The following is a 19,815-nucleotide window of genomic DNA, read 5'->3' as shown; positions in this document are numbered from 1 at the left end:
TTGTATTGTTTGTTTTGTATTGTTTGTTTTCTTTTTTTTTTGTTTTGTTTTGCGCCGCGTCATTTTGCAATATTGTTGTTTTACTGTTGTTTTTTTAATCATGAAATGAACTGTTTGTACTGTAATTGTGTGTGTGTACCACTGAACTGCAATTAAACTGTGAACTGAATTCAAGTGGTCCATTTTAAACATTGGCATTGGCAGTCTATCGTGCATACAAACTGGAATCATTTGAGATATTCTCAATGACAAGACAATTGTAAAGTTAGACTGAAACAAAATTGACTTGTTAAATATGCAGTGTCAGGCTTTTTATTTATTTTTTTTAACTACACAAAGAAAAGCTGGATGCATTCTAAATTGTTGACAAAAGCCAAGTAGCCAGACACCCATAGATGCAAACGACAAGTGTACAAACAGTCTCTGTTGCGATCAGTAAGTCATCTTTGGCAACCCTGCTTAAAAATGGCCACCGAACTCAGAATCTTGCAGAATGTTGGTACATTTTTCTGTACGAGTAAAAGCTGTTTTAATGTGGTCAGAGCCATTTTTGGGTTTTTGAATCGCCATGCATCATGTGGGCATACTTGTGAATAAAATCAACAGTGGTGTGTTTGCTTCCTGTTGGTGGTCTTGTAAATAAAGTCAACTTTGGTGTCAGTCATCATTCGGGATGTGCCTCAATCGATGGTGCATCTCTTGAATGTGAAACTTCTTGCATGTTTTGCTGCAGGGCTTGGCGTCCCCATTGGCTGTCTGACTACAAAGAAGGCTGCTGCTGTCCAGTCCAGGTTGCTGCTATAGTCAATTGAATGTATAAACATAGCGTGTAACTTCCAGGACCTTAGCTTTCAATTCAAAGCACAGTTGCGTAACTACACGGCCAGCCTCGGTACATGTACTGGGTGGTACCACCCAGTTCAGAGTGAAGTAAAGGCCAGAGTGGTCGTCTTAATACTAGCATCCTCATGAAATTGACCATATCAGACAGGCTAGATGAATTCCAAGTGCTACCACCGGGTGGCAGCGTATTTGCCTCAAGCTGTTTGGTGCCGGGTCAATGCGACGCGTCTTTCGTTGTTTTGCCCAAAGCAACCTAATACACAATATTTGCCTCAACCTGTCTGACGCTCCATTGAACTGTATGCAATAATTTTTAACTTGAAACAACTACATTACAAATGATAGGCGCCCTAATTAGACAGCTGGGTCAACGTGACCCGTCTTTTGCGGTTTGTTTTGCCCAAAGCAACCTAACGCATAGGTACTGCCGCTATCTCGTCGATGTGCATGTCTCTAAAATGTACAAAGCAAATTCATTTGCATAATAAACTTCCAAACCAAGCAATGCTTCTTTCTAGGTCTCCTCATGTCCTCAGCACTGCAAACCTTTGTGCCGGTACACCATATGAAGTAAATGATGGAATGTTTTTTTTTTTTTACATCTCTAATGTGTATCAAGCATACCAGATGGTGTTTTAGAACAGCCTAGAATATTAAGTTACAAAAAGTTTAAAAAAACTTACTAAAGTGTAGAAAAAGTTATTGATTATATATTTGCTCCACAGAGGGGGTATTGACAAGCGTTACCTCCTTCATAGTCTGCGCATTGTGTGCTTCGCAGCGCGGATAGCAGGGGGCGCAGGCGGCACCGGGAGCAGCGGCGCAGGCGGCGCAGGCAGCGCAGGCAGCAGGGGTGGGGAATCGAACCCTGGATCTCAGGTGTTCGAGCGCAGCGACGGAGCCACTCGCCAAGCGTGGCGAGCTCGGCAGTGACCCCGCTTTCACTTCGAGTCATTCTTAGACGTTCAGTATTGCGCTCCGCGCGCGCTGGGTAAGTACAAAAGAGAACTGGCGGCCGCCAGCTGTCACGTCACACTGGCCGACCGGTTCGTGACACGGCCTCATGCACCGTACGTCCCTGGTTCGATCCCAGTGGTGGGAACTTTCGCCGGCCCACTTTTGTGTCTGAATACATGCATATAGGTTGCATGTCGACGCATTTATTTATGTGTAAACGCCCAGTGTGGCCCCGCCCGCAAGTGGGCGGGGCGATGCAGCTGGCCCCGCCCCCACCGAAATGGCCCCGCCCCCTGCCCTACAAAAAGACAGTAGGGTAGGGGGCGGGGCGATGCAGCTGGCCCCGCCCCCATCGAAATGGCCCCGCCCCCTGCCCTACAAAAAGACGGTAGGGGCGAAGCCCCGCCCCCTGCCCTACAAAAAGACAGTAGGGTAGGGGCGAAGCCCCGCCCCCTGCCCTACAAAAAGACAGTAGGGTAGGGGGCGGGGCGAACAAAAGTGGGCCGGCGAAAGTTCCCACCACTGGGATCGAACCAGGGACGTACGGTGCATGAGGCCGTGTCACGAACCGGTCGGCCAGTGTGACGTGACAGCTGGCGGCCGCCAGTTCTCTTTTGTACTTACCCAGCGCGCGCGGAGCGCAATACTGAACGTCTAAGAATGACTCGAAGTGAAAGCGGGGTCACTGCCGAGCTCGCCACGCTTGGCGAGTGGCTCCGTCGCTGCGCTCGAACACCTGAGATCCAGGGTTCGATTCCCCACCCCTGCTGCCTGCGCTGCCTGCGCCGCCTGCGCCGCTGCTCCCGGTGCCGCCTGCGCCCCCTGCTATCCGCGCTGCGAAGCACACAATGCGCAGACTATGAAGGAGGTAACGCTTGTCAATACCCCCTCTGTGGAGCAAATATATAATCAATAACTTTTTCTACACTTTAGTAAGTTTTTTTAAACTTTTTGTAACTTAATATTCTAGGCTGTTCTAAAACACCATCTGGTATGCTTGATACACATTAGAGATGTAAAAAAAAAAAAACATTCCATCATTTACTTCATATGGTGTACCGGCACAAAGGTTTGCAGTGCTGAGGACATGAGGAGACCTAGAAAGAAGCATTGCTTGGTTTGGAAGTTTATTATGCAAATGAATTTGCTTTGTACATTTTAGAGACATGCACATCGACGAGATAGCGGCAGTACCTATGCGTTAGGTTGCTTTGGGCAAAACAAACCGCAAAAGACGGGTCACGTTGACCCAGCTGTCTAATTAGGGCGCCTATCATTTGTAATGTAGTTGTTTCAAGTTAAAAATTATTGCATACAGTTCAATGGAGCGTCAGACAGGTTGAGGCAAATATTGTGTATTAGGTTGCTTTGGGCAAAACAACGAAAGACGCGTCGCATTGACCCGGCACCAAACAGCTTGAGGCAAATACGCTGCCACCCGGTGGTAGCACTTGGAATTCATCTAGCCTGTCTGATATGGTCAATTTCATGAGGATGCTAGTATTAAGACGACCACTCTGGCCTTTACTTCACTCTGAACTGGGTGGTACCACCCAGTACATGTACCGAGGCTGGCCGTGTAGTTACGCAACTGTGCTTTGAATTGAAAGCTAAGGTCCTGGAAGTTACACGCTATGTTTATACATTCAATTGACTATAGCAGCAACCTGGACTGGACAGCAGCAGCCTTCTTTGTAGTCAGACAGCCAATGGGGACGCCAAGCCCTGCAGCAAAACATGCAAGAAGTTTCACATTCAAGAGATGCACCATCGATTGAGGCACATCCCGAATGATGACTGACACCAAAGTTGACTTTATTTACAAGACCACCAACAGGAAGCAAACACACCACTGTTGATTTTATTCACAAGTATGCCCACATGATGCATGGCGATTCAAAAACCCAAAAATGGCTCTGACCACATTAAAACAGCTTTTACTCGTACAGAAAAATGTACCAACATTCTGCAAGATTCTGAGTTCGGTGGCCATTTTTAAGCAGGGTTGCCAAAGATGACTTACTGATCGCAACAGAGACTGTTTGTACACTTGTCGTTTGCATCTATGGGTGTCTGGCTACTTGGCTTTTGTCAACAATTTAGAATGCATCCAGCTTTTCTTTGTGTAGTTAAAAAAAATAAATAAAAAGCCTGACACTGCATATTTAACAAGTCAATTTTGTTTCAGTCTAACTTTACAATTGTCTTGTCATTGAGAATATCTCAAATGATTCCAGTTTGTATGCACGATAGACTGCCAATGCCAATGTTTAAAATGGACCACTTGAATTCAGTTCACAGTTTAATTGCAGTTCAGTGGTACACACACACAATTACAGTACAAACAGTTCATTTCATGATTAAAAAAACAACAGTAAAACAACAATATTGCAAAATGACGCGGCGCAAAACAAAACAAAAAAAAAAGAAAACAAACAATACAAAACAAACAATACAATACAATACATACAATACATACAAAACAGAAAAAAGAAAAAAACAAAAGAAAAACAAAACAAAAAACAAAAAAACAAAAGAAAAACAAACAATACAAACAATACATACAATACATACAAAACAAAAAACAAAACAAACAATACAATACATACAATACATACGATACAATACATACAATACATACAATACAATACATACAAAACAAAAAAACAAAAAACAAAACAAAACATAAAAAAAAAGAAAACCAAACAATACAGAACAAACAATACATACAATACAATACATACAATACATACAAAACAAAAAAGAAAAAACAAATGAAATAAACAAAAAAAACAAAACAATACATACAATACATACAAAACAAAAAGAAAAAATACATACAATACAATACATACAATACATACAAAACAAAAAACCCAAAACAAAACAAACAATACAATACATACAATACATACAATACATACAATACAATACAATCAATACAATACATACAATACAAGACAAACAATACAATACATACAATACAATACATACAATACATAAACAATACATACAAACAACACAATACAAATACAATACAAACAATACAATACATACAATACAATACCATACAATACAATACCATACAATACAATACCTACAATACAATACCTACAATACAATACATACAATAAAATACATACAATACAATACATACAATACAATACATACAATACAATACAAACAATACATACAAACAATACATACAATACAATACATACAAACAATACAAACAACACAATACATACATACAATACAATACATACAATACATACAATACAAAAAAACAAAACAAAAAAGAAAACAAAACAAAAAAAACAAAACAAAAAACAAAACAAAACAATACATACAATACAATACACACAATACATACAATACATACAAAACAAAAAACAAAAAAAACAAAAACAAACAATACAATACATACAATACATACAATACAATACATACAATACAATACAATACATACAATACAAACAATACATACAATACAATACATACAATACAATACATACAATACAATACATACAATACAATACAATACAATACAATACAATACAATCAATACAATCAATACAATACAAGACAAACAATACATACAAACAATACATACAAACAATACATACAAACAATACAATACAAATACAATACAAACAATACAATACAAACAATACCATACAATACAATACCATACAATACAATACAATACATACAATACAATACAATACAAACAATACATACAAACAATACATACAATACAATACATACAAACAATACAATACATACATACAATACATACAAACAATACATACAAACAATACAATACAAACAATACAAACAATACAATACATACATACAATACATACAATACATACAATACAAAAAAACAAAACAAAAAAGAAAAAACAAAAAAAACAAAACAAAAAACAAAACAAAACAATACATACAATACAATACACACAATACATATAATACATACAAAACAAAAAACAAAAAAAACAAAAACAAACAATACAATACATACAATACAATACATACAATACATACAATAGAATACATACAATACATACAATAGAATACATACAATACATACAATACAAACAATACATACAATACATACAATACATACAATACATACAATACATACAATACAAACAATACATACAATACAAACAATACAATACAATACATACAATACAATACATACAATACAATACATACAATACAATACATACAATACAATACAATACATACAATACAATACATACAATACAATACAATACATACAATACATACAATACAAAAAAACAAAAAAAAGAAGAAAACAAAACAAAAAAAAACAAAACAAAAAACAAAACAATACATACAATACAATACACACAATACAATACATACAGTACATACAAAACAAAAAACAAAACAAAAAACAAAACAAAAAAGAAAACAAAACAAAAAAAACAAAACAAAAAACAAAACAATACAATACAATACAATACACACAATACATACAATACATACAAAACAAAAAACAAAACAAAACATACAATACAATACACACAATACATACAAAACAAAAAACAAAACAAAAAAAAACAAAAAACAATACATACAATACAATACACACAATACATACAATACATACAATACACACAATACATACAATACATACAATACAAACAATACATACAATACAAACAATACATACAATACAAACAATACATACATACATACATACATACAATACATACAATACATACAATACATACAATACATACAATACAATACAATACATACAATACATACAATACAATACAATACAATACAATACATACAATACATACAATACAATACAATACATACAGTACAATACATACAATACAATACAATGCAAAAAAAACAAAAAAAACAATACATACAATACAATACATACAATACATACAATACAATACATACAATACATACAATACAATACATACAATACAATACAATACAAACACATACAATACATACAATACATACATACAATACAATACATACAATACAATACATACAATACAATACATACAATACAAACACATACAATACATACAATACATACAATACATACATACAATACAATACATACATCCATACAATACATACAATGCAAAAAAAACAAAAAAAACAAAAACAAAAAAAACCAACAAAAAACAATACATACAATACAATACAATACACACAATACAATACATACAATGCAAAAAAAACAAAAAAAACAAAACAAAAAAACCCAACACAAAACAATACATACAATACACACAATACAATACATACAAAACAAAAAAACAATACATACAATACATACAATACAAAAAAAAACAAAAAAAATACATACAATACATACAATACAATGCAATACATACAATACAATACATACAAAACAAAAAAAACAAAATCACAACCAAAAAAAACAACAAAAAAACAATACATACAATACAAACAATACATATAATACAATACATACAATACAATACAATACATACAATACATACAATACAAAAAAAAAAAAAAAAAAAAACAATACATACAATACACACAATACAATACATACAGTACATACAAAACAAAAAACAAAACAAAACACAAAAAAATAAAAATAAAATAAAATACATACAATACAATACAATACATACAATACAATACATAATACAATACATACAATACGATACATACATTACATACAATACAATACATACAATACAATACATACAATACATACAAAACAAAAAACAAACCAAAACAAACAATACAAAACAATACATACATACAATACAAAAAAAACAAAAAACAAAACAAAAACAAAACAAAAAAATACATACAATACAATACATACAAAAAACAAAAAACAAAAAAAGAAAACCCAAAAAAACAAACAAAAAAACAATACATACAATACAATACATACAATACAATACATACAATACATATAATACAATGCATACAATACATACAATACAATACATACAATACAATAGATACAAAACAAAAAACAAAACAAGAAAAACAAAAAACAAAACAAAAAACAAAACAACAAAACAAACAATACATACAAATCTTGGGATTTCCTGGGTTGAGCTGGATGAAGTGGCTGGAGAGAGGAAAGTCTGGGAGTCCCTCCTAAAGCTGCCGCCGCCGCAATCCGACGTCCGGATAAGCGGTGGATGGCTGGGTGGCTGGATGGATGGGTGGCTGGGTGGATGGATGGGTGGGTGGATGGGTGGGTGGATGGGTGGGTGGATGGGTTGGATGGATGGGTTGGATGGATGGGTGGATGGGTGGATGGATGGGTTGGATGGGTGGGTGGCTGGATGGGTTGGATGGGTGGGTGGCTGGATGGGTTGGATGGGTGGGTGGGTGGATGGGTTGGATGGACGGGCGGGTGGATGGATTGACATAGAACACATACAATACCCTGCCATACGCTACCATACACACAATGCATACAATACAATACATACAATACAATACCATACAATATCATACCATACTATTTGCTCTGCATCTGGGAGTTACAATTATAGACATTGAGTAGAGTGGCAATGGCATGATATTTTTGCAACAATTACACATACCAACTCCAGTTTTATATTTAAAATATGTATACAATTATCAGTATATTGTAATGAGTTATAATAATTACAAAAGTATCCGAATTATAATAATTTAATTTTATCATCCATCAACTCACTCAAAAATGTCGGCATGAATCGAGCAGTCGACTAAACGGGAGAAAATCACGCTCGCAAATGTTTGTTGCATAACGGAAGGCGGGCGAGCGGGCGCCATCTTGGAATAGATTTGAACATGACGTAACAAATTTGTCACATTCATCAGTTTGCATAACACGGAAATAGCACACTATATGTAATGCAACATTGTTAATTTGACGAAACACAACGCCAAAGAGGTTTGAAATACTGTAGCGGCAAAACGGCAGTCGCGGTGGCCGGGACGAGTGTGAAAAGATTTTCAAGATATTTGTTCGCATCAAACAAACAAGGCGTCCGTCGTGAGAAACGGCAATGAACGACAAACATTTGATAGCTTACCCGAGAAACCGCCACACGGTCGGTGGCGCCTGCATTGGATAACTCGCCTTGAATCCTGCAACAAACAAACAAGGCGTCCGTCGTGAGAAACGGCAATGAACGACAAACATTTGATAGCTTACCCGAGAAACCGCCACACGGTCGGTGGCGCCTGCATTTGATAACTCGCCTTGAATCCTGCAACAAACAAACAAGGCGTCCGTCGTGAGAAACGCCAATGAACGACAAACATTTCCTAGCATGTTAGCTTACCTGAGAAACCGCCCGCTGCGCGGGTGATTGCACCGGTATTTGACAACACCCGAAGACATGACGTCACATCCGTCAATTCAAATCTTCCTCGCCTGCTCGTCCAATGGTGCTTTGCACACTAGCGTACCACGTGACAGGCCACTTCACACGCGGGCGGTTGCACCTGTCGCTCACCTCAAGACTGAAAACTGCCTTCAAAAACCTAAGTGCCACTTTGCCCGCCTCCTACCTCTGCCCAAATTCAGTCTGACCAATCACAGCGCAACTGAAATTGGCTTGACCACGCCCACCTCTCCGACAGCCAAGACTGAAACCTGCCTTCAAAAAAAAACAAAAAAACCTATAAAAACCTTCAGAGGGGAAAGAAGACAATAGCAAAGTGAAGGGATGGACTGATTTTAGACATCACCATATTTCATATTTCCACAGACAGATATAATTTTGATGTAATTCAATTCAATAAACAAATCATAATGTTAATGTACATTCTTGAAGCATACATCAAGTTGTGCAGGACTTGTGCCATAATGTATACATGTCTGATCATTTCTTTTTTATGGAACAGTCGCCCACCACCCTGCCCAGCCCCCCCTTGCTGGCACTACAGTGCTAACAAAAGTTCCACAAGCCTTTTTTTAATTTTATTTATTTTTTAAACTCTCATACGTTTCACCCATTCAGTAACATTTTTTAAAACTATATATTGGAGGAAATTCGACCTTTTAATTACGCTTTAAAAAAAGCTGCAAGTGCAGCATCGATAAGTTTGTGCTCGACTCTTATTGTACATAGACAACTAGGGGCACAAACTTTGAAATAAAAACCCCCTTAATTTGATTTCCGATTGAGGTCTGCAGTGGAATTTGAAAAAGATACACAATGGTACAAGTCGTATGGCAAAATTGGACATTCAGCTCCACGTCAAAGTTCAGTTTGAAAAGTCCTCCCCCAAGTGGGCCGTCAATGGCAACCAAGCACAAGACAACGCTGGATCCAGACCAGCCACAACCACAGCGCACCTCGAAAGCAAGACCAACCATCAGAGCCCTAAACACTGTCCACACCTGCAACCTTTCCGTCGTGCACCCATAACCAAAGGCAACCACACTGCCCCCTCCTGGGCACATGATCCGCACACGTCGACTTTTGCAGCGCGATGCTTGATTCTTGACTTGATATGGCCATTGCTCCTTTGCATATGGCCATTGCTCCTTTGCTCCTTTGCATATGGCCATTGCTCCTTTGCATATGGCCATTGCTCCTTTGCTCCTTTGCATATGGCCATTGCTCCTTTGCTCCTTTGAATATGGCCATTGCTCCTTTGCTCCTTTGCATATGGCCATTGCTCCTTTGCTCCTTTGCATATGCTCTTTTTTTTTTAACCTCGTGTAGTCTACCTACACATATTGTCATATAAAATGTCTGATTTTTATGTTTTAATTGGCGAATATAAAAACAAGGAATAAGACGCCAGACACGTTTTAACATAAATGTTTATTAAAAATAATAATATCAAAAGCAAATTTCAAACCAGCAATCTAATGTGAAATTGCAGTAGATATATTGGATAACAATATTTAGGGGTATATAGGTATACACGTTATTTAAAAACGACTATAAGTGTTATACTACGACACAAGTGTTTACCAGCTCAGTGGCCTAAGAGGAGAGTGTCCGCCCTGAGACTGGGAGGTGGTGGGTTCAAACCCCTGCCGAGTCATACCAGTGACTATAACAATGGTACCCATTTCTTCCCTGCTTGGCACTCAGTGGAAGGGGTTGAAATGGGGCCCCCCCCCCTGCTGCTCACTTATACTCCGGTGCGACTTACAGTCCGAAAATTACGGTAAGTTCAAAAATATCAGAGGACGTGATAAACAACTGAGGTGATTTGGTTGCATAAGCAAGCCCAACCCTAAGCACAGCAAAAGCGAGAGCAAGCCTAACACAAACCCTAACCCTAAGCACAGCAAGAGCTCTGGTCGAGTGGTTAACGCCATTGCCTTCAATCAAATGAAAATATTTGTATCGAGAGTTCATCCTAAAACGAATTGTTCTTGCAAAAATTCTGCCTGCCGCCGTTGCAGTGCTCCCGTGGACTCATTTTCAAGTCAGTTGCTAAAAAACACCACACCGTTGCACAGAGACAATTCTTGAGTCATATCAAATCAATGATTTTCAAACGGGTCCAAACAAGCTTTTCCCTCATGGCTACAAAGATCTTTAGATCTTTTCGTTCACTCTCGTTCACTGAAAACATTTGTTCTTTTGAACCCATCGTTCACTCACGAGCCAACACTACACTGCAGTAGTGATACACACACACACACACACACACAATGATACGACAAACACGATGACACGACTTTTCACGCACCTGCACCTAACGAGGGAATCTTGGGAAACATGTTGGAACGCGGCCCCGAGGACTAGAGCTTGACTCCTGTGACCTTTGACCATGATATTTCCCTCATAAAGTGGCCTGTGTTTAGGTACACTTGAAAATGGCGGTGTACCTAATGGAGTGTCCGTGTGGTTCCCTCGTTAAGCGCACCTGCGTGAAAAGTTTTAGCTCCTGCGGAACGTGAAAGTGACCAAAAACTTTTCACGCAGGTGCGCTTAACGAGGGAATCACATGGACACTCCATTAGGTACGCCACCATTTTCAATAAATAATAAAGTGGCCTGTTATTAGGTACTAGGTAAAAAAAAAAATAAAAAAAATAAAGTGTAGCGAACGATTCGGTGAACGATTCTTTTGAACAAATCTTTTGAGCGAACCAATTCTAAAGCTGCAGTTCTTAGCTGGAATGCACATGACTAGTACAAAAGAGTGCGGAATTGTCATTGTTTTCCTGATCCGCATCCGTGGCGTTCACCTTTATGACCTCAAAACCTGGCAAGTGAAAAATGACAAATCGATGCGATGACAACCAGCAGGTAGTTTGCATTTCAAATCAATGATGGAGAGGCGATCATCTTTTATCGACAGTCAGCAGCCGAACTTGCCCAGTATCATTTATTTACTTATTTTTAAATCCTGTCTTCAAACATATCTTCTCGTGCCATCTTTCTTTTATTATGGTGTGTTGAATAAATAAATCCATTTGTTAGCAGGTAGTACCTGTTGGTGATGCCTCAGCCACTTCTCCCAAGAAGGTATCCTGTTCAAAAACAGGGTTGTTGTCATTTTGATCAATGACATTGACAATAATTTCCATGGGCTTCTCAGCGTTTCCAGAACCTTCTGCCACGGCGAAGGCTTTGAACTGCACACACATGGACAATGGTAGGAGTGTGTACAGCAGTAGACATTTTAAGCATGAATTTCTCCAAAAGAGGACCTCACTCACCAAGTACCTGGGCTGCTTTTCCCTGTCCAGCGGTTGTGTGAGGTAAAGATTCCCGGTGTCTCTGTCCATGGTGAAAAGACCAACAGGAGGCTGATCAGCTCCTGGATCAACGCTGGATCCAGACCAGCCACAACCACAGCGCACCTCGAAAGCAAGACCAACCATCAGAGCCCTAAACACTGTCCACACCTGCAACCTTTCCGTCGTGCACCCATAACCAAAGGCAACCACACTGCCCCCTCCTGAGCACATGATCTGCACACGTCGACTTTTGCAGCGCGATGCTTGATTCTTGACTTGATATGGCCATTGCTCCTTTGCATATGGCCATTGCTCCTTTGCATATGGCCATTGCTCCTTTGCATATGGCCATTGCTCCTTTGCTCCTTTGCATATGGCCATGGCTCCTTTGCATATGGCCATGGCTCCTTTGGATAGGCCATGGCACCTTTGGATAGGCCATGGCTCCTTTGGATAGGCCATTGTGCCTTTTCATATGGAATTGTCCCATTCGGCTCCTCTTGCAGCCTACACCAAAGTTGACTTTATTTACAAGACCACCAACAGGAAGCAAACACACCACTGTTGATTTTATTCACAAGAATGCCCACATGATGCATGACGATTCAAAACAAACCAAAAAATGGCTCTGACTAGATTCAAATAACAGCTTTTACTCTTACAGAAAATGTACCAACATTCTGCAAGATTCTGAGTTCGGTGGCCATTTTAAAGCAGGGTTGCCAAAGATGACTTACTGATTGCAACAGAGACCGTTTGTACACTTGTCGTTTGCATCTACGGGTGTCTGGCTACTTGGCTTTTGTCAACAATTTAGAATGCATCCAGCTTTTCTTTGTGTAGTTAAAAAAAAAAAAAAAAAAAAGCCTGACACTGCATATTTAACAAGTCAATTTTGTTTCAGCCTAACTTTACAATTGTCTTGTCATTGAGAATGTCTCAAATGATTCCAGTTTGTATGCACAATAGACTGCCAATGCCAATGTTTAAAATGGACCACTTGAATTCAGTTCACAGTTTAATTGCAGTTCAGTGGTACACACACAATTACAGTACAAACAGTTCATTTCCTGATTGAAAAAACAACAGTAAAACAACAATATTGCAAAATGACGCAGCGCTGAGAGAGAAAGAAAGAGGCATCATGCAGATAGCCAGTGTGCACACCCAGTGAAAAAGTGGAGGGAGGGAGGGAAGGAAAGAAAGGACAAAAGAAAAAATGCAGTCATACTCTCCTTAAATACTGGCTGGGCGCTTTGCCCTCGCCGCATCCGCACCCGTCCGTCTCGTGTCGGCCGCTCATCACGGGCGAAGGTTGGCTCCCCCCCCCGGCCGGTATTCGACGTTTGGACTCATCCTCCGCCTCGTGCCACTGCAAAAAGAAAAACGGCTCTCTGTTGCATGCGGTTCACTTCTGTGGCCGTACTCATTACCTGTCTATTAAAGCTTGCTCCTATTTTAAGCTCCCTTTATTAATAGCGTATGCACACATGAATGTTTTTGTTTTCTTTTTATGTCTGTTCCTATATGAAGAATTCAATGCTTATAATTTCTTTCTTTGTCGTAAAGTGCTTTGAGCTGCATTTCTTGTATGAAATAAAGTTTTTTTATTATTACCCTCCTCGCGGTCCTGTCCAGTCCCTCTCTGTGCAGGCACTCGTCCGATCCAGTGCCCCAGCAATCCTGAAAGGCAGACATATTGTGTTGGTTTTGGCAAGGGGAAAAATTCCACTAGCACCCCCCCCCAACCTTAAGTTTGAATCAGGTAACTCGCGGCACGCACAGGCTGGCGCATGTCGGGTTGGAGCGATCCGGGTCACCGGGTTTAACCCCTTACAAAAAGGGAGGGAGGGAGGGAGGGAGAGAGGGAGGGGGAGGGAGAGAGAGAGAGCGAGAGAGAGAGAGGGAGGGGGCGAGAGGAGATGAGAAGAGGCTTTGGTGCGCACTTAAGCGCAACCGGCCAGTTCCCCCTGAGTAGAGCTGGCTTGGCCCTGAGAGGAAAAAAAGAGGAAAACGTGACGTCACGGAGAGCGTCACGGAGAAGCTCCTTGTCCTCGACACCGTCGACGACACTGGGACCCAGTCTGGCAGACATTATACCCTGGTATTCCACAAAGGGCAAGGTATAGCCACGTTCCATCCTGAGTGCACCAGGCCATGCAGGTACTGCCGGGCGCGTTGGAGAAAGAGAGTGAGAGAGGGGGGTGGGGGGGGAGGAGGGGGGAGGAAGGGAGGGAGGGAGGCAGGCAGGGGGTGTCTACTTTGCCGATTCGTATCTAGAGGGTCACAGCAACCCAAACGCCCGTGCGTGCTACTAGTTACCCTATTCAAACAGACAGGGGTAGGGAAAGCACAAAAGAAAAAACAAAGTCATACTCACCCGAAACGCTGGCTGCATCTGCCCCCATCAGTCTCGTGTGGGCCGCTCGTCACGGGCTAAGGTCCGGGTCTGCTCCGGCCGGTGTTGGACTCTTCTTTCGCCTCGCACAAGTGCAAAAAGAGAAACGGCACTCAGTTGCATGCTGTTCACTTCTGTCAACGTACTCATTACCTGCCCCCTCCCTGGTCTTGTGGGTGCAGCCCAGTCCCTCAGTGCAGGCTGGCGCTCGTCCCATCCGCCGCCCTGGCAACCCTGAACGGCAAACAAATAAGGAAATCATATTAAAACTAACAAGTGTTGCATATTGGATTGCCATGTCACCACCACCTCTGGCCAGCCTTGGCCAGTCGTGCATCAGGCTCCTCTTCAACACTTGGCGACTGCTTTCTTTGGGTGATTCCTTCCTTTGGACCCCGCTCACCAATCGCGGGTCTGATGGCCTCCGTCCACCGGCTCTTCATTTCATACATCGTCTCTTCCACCTAGCAAGACAAGCACAAAAAAGTCTCGCTGCGCCGTCGCTTGCGCTTGCCGTCGCTTGCGCGGTCGCTTGCGCTTGCCGTCGCTTGCGCGGTCGCTTGCGCTTGCCGTCGCTTGCGCGGTCGCTTGCGCTTGCCGTCGCTTGCGCGGTCGCTTGCGCTTGCCGTCGCTTGCGCGGTCGCTTGCGCTTGCCGTCGCTTGCGCGGTCGCTTGCGCTTGCCGTCGCTGCGCGGTCGCTTGCGCTTGCCGTCGCTGCGCGGTCGCTTGCGCTTGCCGTCGCTGCGCGGTCGCTTGCGCTTGCCGTCGCTGCGCGGTCGCTTGCGCTTGCCGTCGCTGCGCGGTCGCTTGCGCTTGCCGTCGCTGCGCGGTCGCTTGCGCTTGCCGTCGCTGCGCGGTCGCTTGCGCTTGCCGTCGCTGCGCGTTTGGCACTCAGTGAGGGCTGCACAACATTTTGGAAAATCAATGATATGGCAGTATTGGGCCAGACCACTGCATTGAGGCAAGTTGTGCAAAATTCTTGGATGGAGGTTAACTATTTGATCGCAATGAGATCAGTTAGATGAGTTAACTTTAACTTACATCAATGACTTATCGTCTTAACTCATTACAAATAGTTAGGCAAGAAAACATGTTTCATTTGAGACATGAAAAAACAAATCTTTGCGGTCTTAAAATGCATGTCAATAACCTAGACCACCATATGGCAGTTTTCCAATACACGTGCAGCCCTACACACGTCACCATTGGTGTCCAAATGGCAGCCTCGGGGCAACTTGATCAACACACCACACGACTGAACACGACACTGCTTTGTAGCACTAAATATCAATGGCAACATTTCGTGATTGATTTAATGAATTTGCGTCAAAGAATTCTGAATTTGTTTCAGTATGCAGCCCTCAAGCAGACATTGGGACACCGCTGGTGTAATATAAAAAAAGAAGAAAAAAAATCCATTTCACACGTTGAAGCTGCGCAGGTCGACGCCTCCAGGGAAGCGGGTCTCCCTCACAACTCGGCGACTTCAGAGCGATGCCACAGCGGTCCGTTCACCTCTGATCAGATCGTGTCCCATCCCGGTCGCCATCTGCAGAAACAGAAACAAATGTTAGAAACTCAAAGAGCACCCCAAGTTGTCAGTCACTTGCTTACTTGATCACAGCGGCTAGCTACTATTGGTGACCGTCGCCCGGTCGGATAGGGCCGTGCGCCCCCCCCTTTTGCGTCCGGCCTGCAAATGGCAGAACATGCAATGAGTTGGGCGCTGCTCGCATCACTACGTCTTCCTCGTGGACCGGCTCGCCCAAACACCGCCCCCTACACCTAGAGAACAAAGGACACACAGCTTAGATCAAGCACGACAGCGGTAGGTTAGAAAAAGACTAAATGCTACTGTCTCGCTCCAATGCTGTCCTACACCTAGGGGGGAACAAAGAACGCAAGCACCACAGTGGTGGTAGGTTAGGGTTAGATGAAGTGCAACAGTGGCAGGTTAGAAAAAGACAAAATGGTACAAGTCAAATTGCAAAATTGGACATTCGGGATCGGCTCGCTCCAACGCCGCCCTACACCGATGGGGGAGAACAAAGAACGCAGCAAGTACAACAGTGGCAGGTTAGAAAAAGACAAAATGGTACACATCATATGGCAAAATTGAACATTCGGATCCACATCAAAGTTTCGTTTTGTCTCCGTCCACGTAACCACGTCCTCCCCCAAGTGAGCCGTCAATGGCAACCAAGCACAAGACACCGCTGGATCCGGATAAGCCACAACCTCTTAAGCAAGACCGACCGTCAGACCCCCAAACACTGTCCACACCTGCAACCTTTCCGTCGTGCACCCATAACCAAAGGCAACCACACTGCCCCCTCCTGGGCACATGATCCGCACATGACTTTTGCAGCGTGCTTCTTGATTCTTGACTTGATATAGCATTGCTCTTTTGGATATGGCATTGCTCCTTTGGATAGGCCATTGCTCCTTTGGATAGGCCATTGCTCCTTTGGATAGGCCATTGCTCCTTTGGATAGGCCATTGCTCCTTTGGATAGGCCATTGCTCCTTTGGATAGGCCATTGCTCCTTTGGATAGGCCATTGCTCCTTTGGATAGGCCATTGCTCCTTTGGATAGGCCATTGCTCCTTTGGATAGGCCATTGCTCCTTTGGATAGGCCATTGCTCCTCTGGATAGGCCATTGCGCCTTTGGATAGGCCATTACGCCTTTGGATAGGCCATTGCGCCTTTTTATGTGGAATTACTTATCCCATTCGGCTCCTCTTGCAGCCTACAAAAACACAGAGACATTAATTGTGTGCTGGGACGCTAAAACTCGACAACCATTGTGTGTTGGGAAGCTGAAACTTGACAAAAACAGGTTTTCACCTGATTTAGGACTACTCTTCCTCCTTAGTGTCCTCAACATCACTGAAAGGGCTCCTTCAAGAGCCTCCTGCTTGCTTTTTATAGAAAGATGCTGGCTGGGCGGCCTTTTTTAGTGCTACAAAAGACAAGCAAATTATTGCAACAAAAATAGACATTGAGTAGAGTGCCAATGGCATGATTTTACCAACAATTCTACATACTAGGAGTTTTACATTTGAGAAAAAATATTATATTGTAGTAAGTTACGATAATGTATCGAACTTATAGTTCATATTTTAATTTTATACATTCTAAGTAGAGTTTTACATTTGAAAAAATATATTATCATTACATTCTGGTAAATTACAAGAATTATTAAAGATTATAATTCATATTTTAATTTCATCATCTACAACTCACCTCACATTGGACAGATGGATGATCCAGGTTGGCGGCGTCCAAAACGGGAGAAAATAACCCGCGCAAATGTTTGTTGCGTGACGGAACGAGAGCGGGCGGGCGCCATCTTTGAATGGCTTTGCTCTGATTTGGACATGACGTAACAAATTCGTTACATTTATCAGTTTGCATAACACGGTAATGGCACACGCATGATATAAAATAATAAAAAAGTGTTTAGTTAACTAGAGTCAAACTAACATTTCCTATAGTCAGACAAACGCAAGCTTATCGCCGGCGTCATTTACGAACTTTTAACAAACGAATGAAAAAATGCTGGCCAGCATTATTAAAAAAACAAAAAACAAAACCAAAAAAAAAAAAACGCGAAAGACATTTGAAATACCGTAGCGGCAAAACGACCAAAACGCGCAACGACGCGACGCAAAGTCGATTGTGGCGTGCACTCCCTAGACAGCGAAAATCCTACAAGAAATGAAAAAATGGCATCGTAAGAAACTGCAAACATTTGCTCACGGGCTAAATGGCCTCCGGCCTACAATTTACCTCCAGGCCCACCGTCGCGTGAGTCACGAGAGTACGACAATCCTGCGACAAACAAAATGAAGAAATAAATACCAAAGGCTTGTGAGAAAAGGCAACAAAGCGTGCCAATCGTGCAACAAACACGGACGGCGTCCGTCGTGAAAAACGGCAGGAGACGACAAACATTTGCTAGCATGCTCGCTTACCTGAGAACCCGTCCGCCGCGCCGCCACGCGCTCGGTGGCACCTGCATATGATAACTCCCCTTGAGCGAGCACACCGGTCTTCAATTGACCTAAAGACCTGACGTCACATCCGTCGATTCAAATCTTCTTCTCCTGATCGTCCAACGGCGCTCGGCACACTGACGCCACCAGGTGGTCGGCTGTCATGGTGACTACTGTGGAAAGGGTTGCTTCGGACGAGTGATGTGCATTCCAGTTCTTTTAGGTGAGCGAATCTTTAGAATCAGGTTCACTCAAACGGTTCGTTCAAACGAATCGTTCAACGAATACAAAGTCGCAGGCTTTTATTGATTCATAATGACCTGTTAATGTTAACAACACATTCAATACATTCTTTCACGTTCCGCAGGAGCTAAAAGTTTTCACGCACCTGCGCTTAACGAGGGTATCACACGGACACTCCATTAGGTACACCGCCATTTTCAAGTGTACCTAACAACAGGCCACTTTAATAGGGAAATATCATGGTCCTAATGGTACCTAATGGCGTGTCTAAGTGACGTCACAGATCAAACAACCAATCAGAAAGTGGGGGTGAGGGCGGGTGTGGCACCTTTCACTTTCACTTAAGCTTTTTCCCTATTGAAGTGGCCTGTGATTAGGTACACCTAGTGTAGCGAACGATTTGGGGAACGATTCTTTTGAACAAATATTTTGAGTGAACCGATTCTAAAGATTCGGTTCACGTATGAACTGGAATGCACATCACCAGTACAAAACAGTGCATACAACACAGGACGGTCAAGTCGAAATAGCCGACTGGTTAATAACACGGGCACTTGGTCAGTGAAAGGTTGATTCGATCCCAGGTGTCAGAAAATGCCTATAAGTGCTTTTGTTGTGCAATTAACCCTTTGTTTATTCTCTTTTTTTTTTTTACCTCGTGT

The 19,815-nt window shown here is 41.8% G+C and overlaps 1 protein-coding gene across 7 annotated transcripts; it reads right to left on the bottom strand.

The window, feature by feature from the left end:
* Nucleotides 1–2,914: 2,914 nt before the first annotated feature.
* LOC148386787 (uncharacterized) lies at nucleotides 2,915–19,107 on the bottom strand. 7 transcript variants are annotated; one of them, XR_015863150.1, is made up of 12 exons: nucleotides 18,890–19,107; nucleotides 18,705–18,746; nucleotides 17,760–18,623; nucleotides 16,527–17,661; nucleotides 15,222–16,461; nucleotides 15,066–15,146; nucleotides 14,895–14,988; nucleotides 14,132–14,197; nucleotides 12,494–13,886; nucleotides 9,141–12,409; nucleotides 9,011–9,065; nucleotides 2,915–3,525 (listed from the first exon to the last, which is right to left on the bottom strand). XR_015863150.1 is itself a non-coding variant. In XM_088399025.1 (4 exons), exons 1-4 carry the CDS (start codon nucleotides 9,197–9,199, stop codon nucleotides 3,455–3,457), a joined length of 240 nt encoding a protein of 79 aa, XP_088255151.1. In that variant the 5' UTR covers nucleotides 9,200–10,471; the 3' UTR covers nucleotides 2,915–3,454. The 7 variants fall into 7 exon arrangements, 1 of the variants encoding a protein (XP_088255151.1); XR_015863148.1 differs by having other exon boundaries at nucleotides 14,895–14,995; nucleotides 18,890–19,106; XR_015863145.1 differs by having other exon boundaries at nucleotides 9,141–12,036; nucleotides 12,265–12,409; nucleotides 14,895–14,995; nucleotides 15,066–16,461; nucleotides 18,890–19,105.
* Between the last annotated feature and the right edge of the window lie 708 nt (nucleotides 19,108–19,815).

The sequence above is a fragment of the Syngnathus floridae genome, chromosome 15 (assembly GCF_059516105.1).
Source record: "Syngnathus floridae isolate MCC-2025c chromosome 15, RoL_Sflo_1.0, whole genome shotgun sequence".
NCBI classification, from domain to species: domain Eukaryota; kingdom Metazoa; phylum Chordata; class Actinopteri; order Syngnathiformes; family Syngnathidae; genus Syngnathus; species Syngnathus floridae.
This window is presented reverse-complemented; position numbering and strand designations above follow the sequence as displayed.

Coding starts and splice junctions, on each gene's coding strand:
- LOC148386787 (XM_088399025.1), bottom strand. CDS start 9,199: ATGTCTTCGGGTGTTGTCAAATACCGGTGCAATCACCCGCGCAGCGGG. Junction 9,066..9,140: donor CGCAGCGGGCGGTTTCTCAG/GTAAGCTAACAT, acceptor TGTTTGTTGCAG/GATTCAAGGCGAGTTATCAA. Junction 3,526..8,888: donor ACCGTGTGGCGGTTTCTCGG/GTAAGCTATCAA, acceptor GTTTTGCTGCAG/GGCTTGGCGTCCCCATTGGC.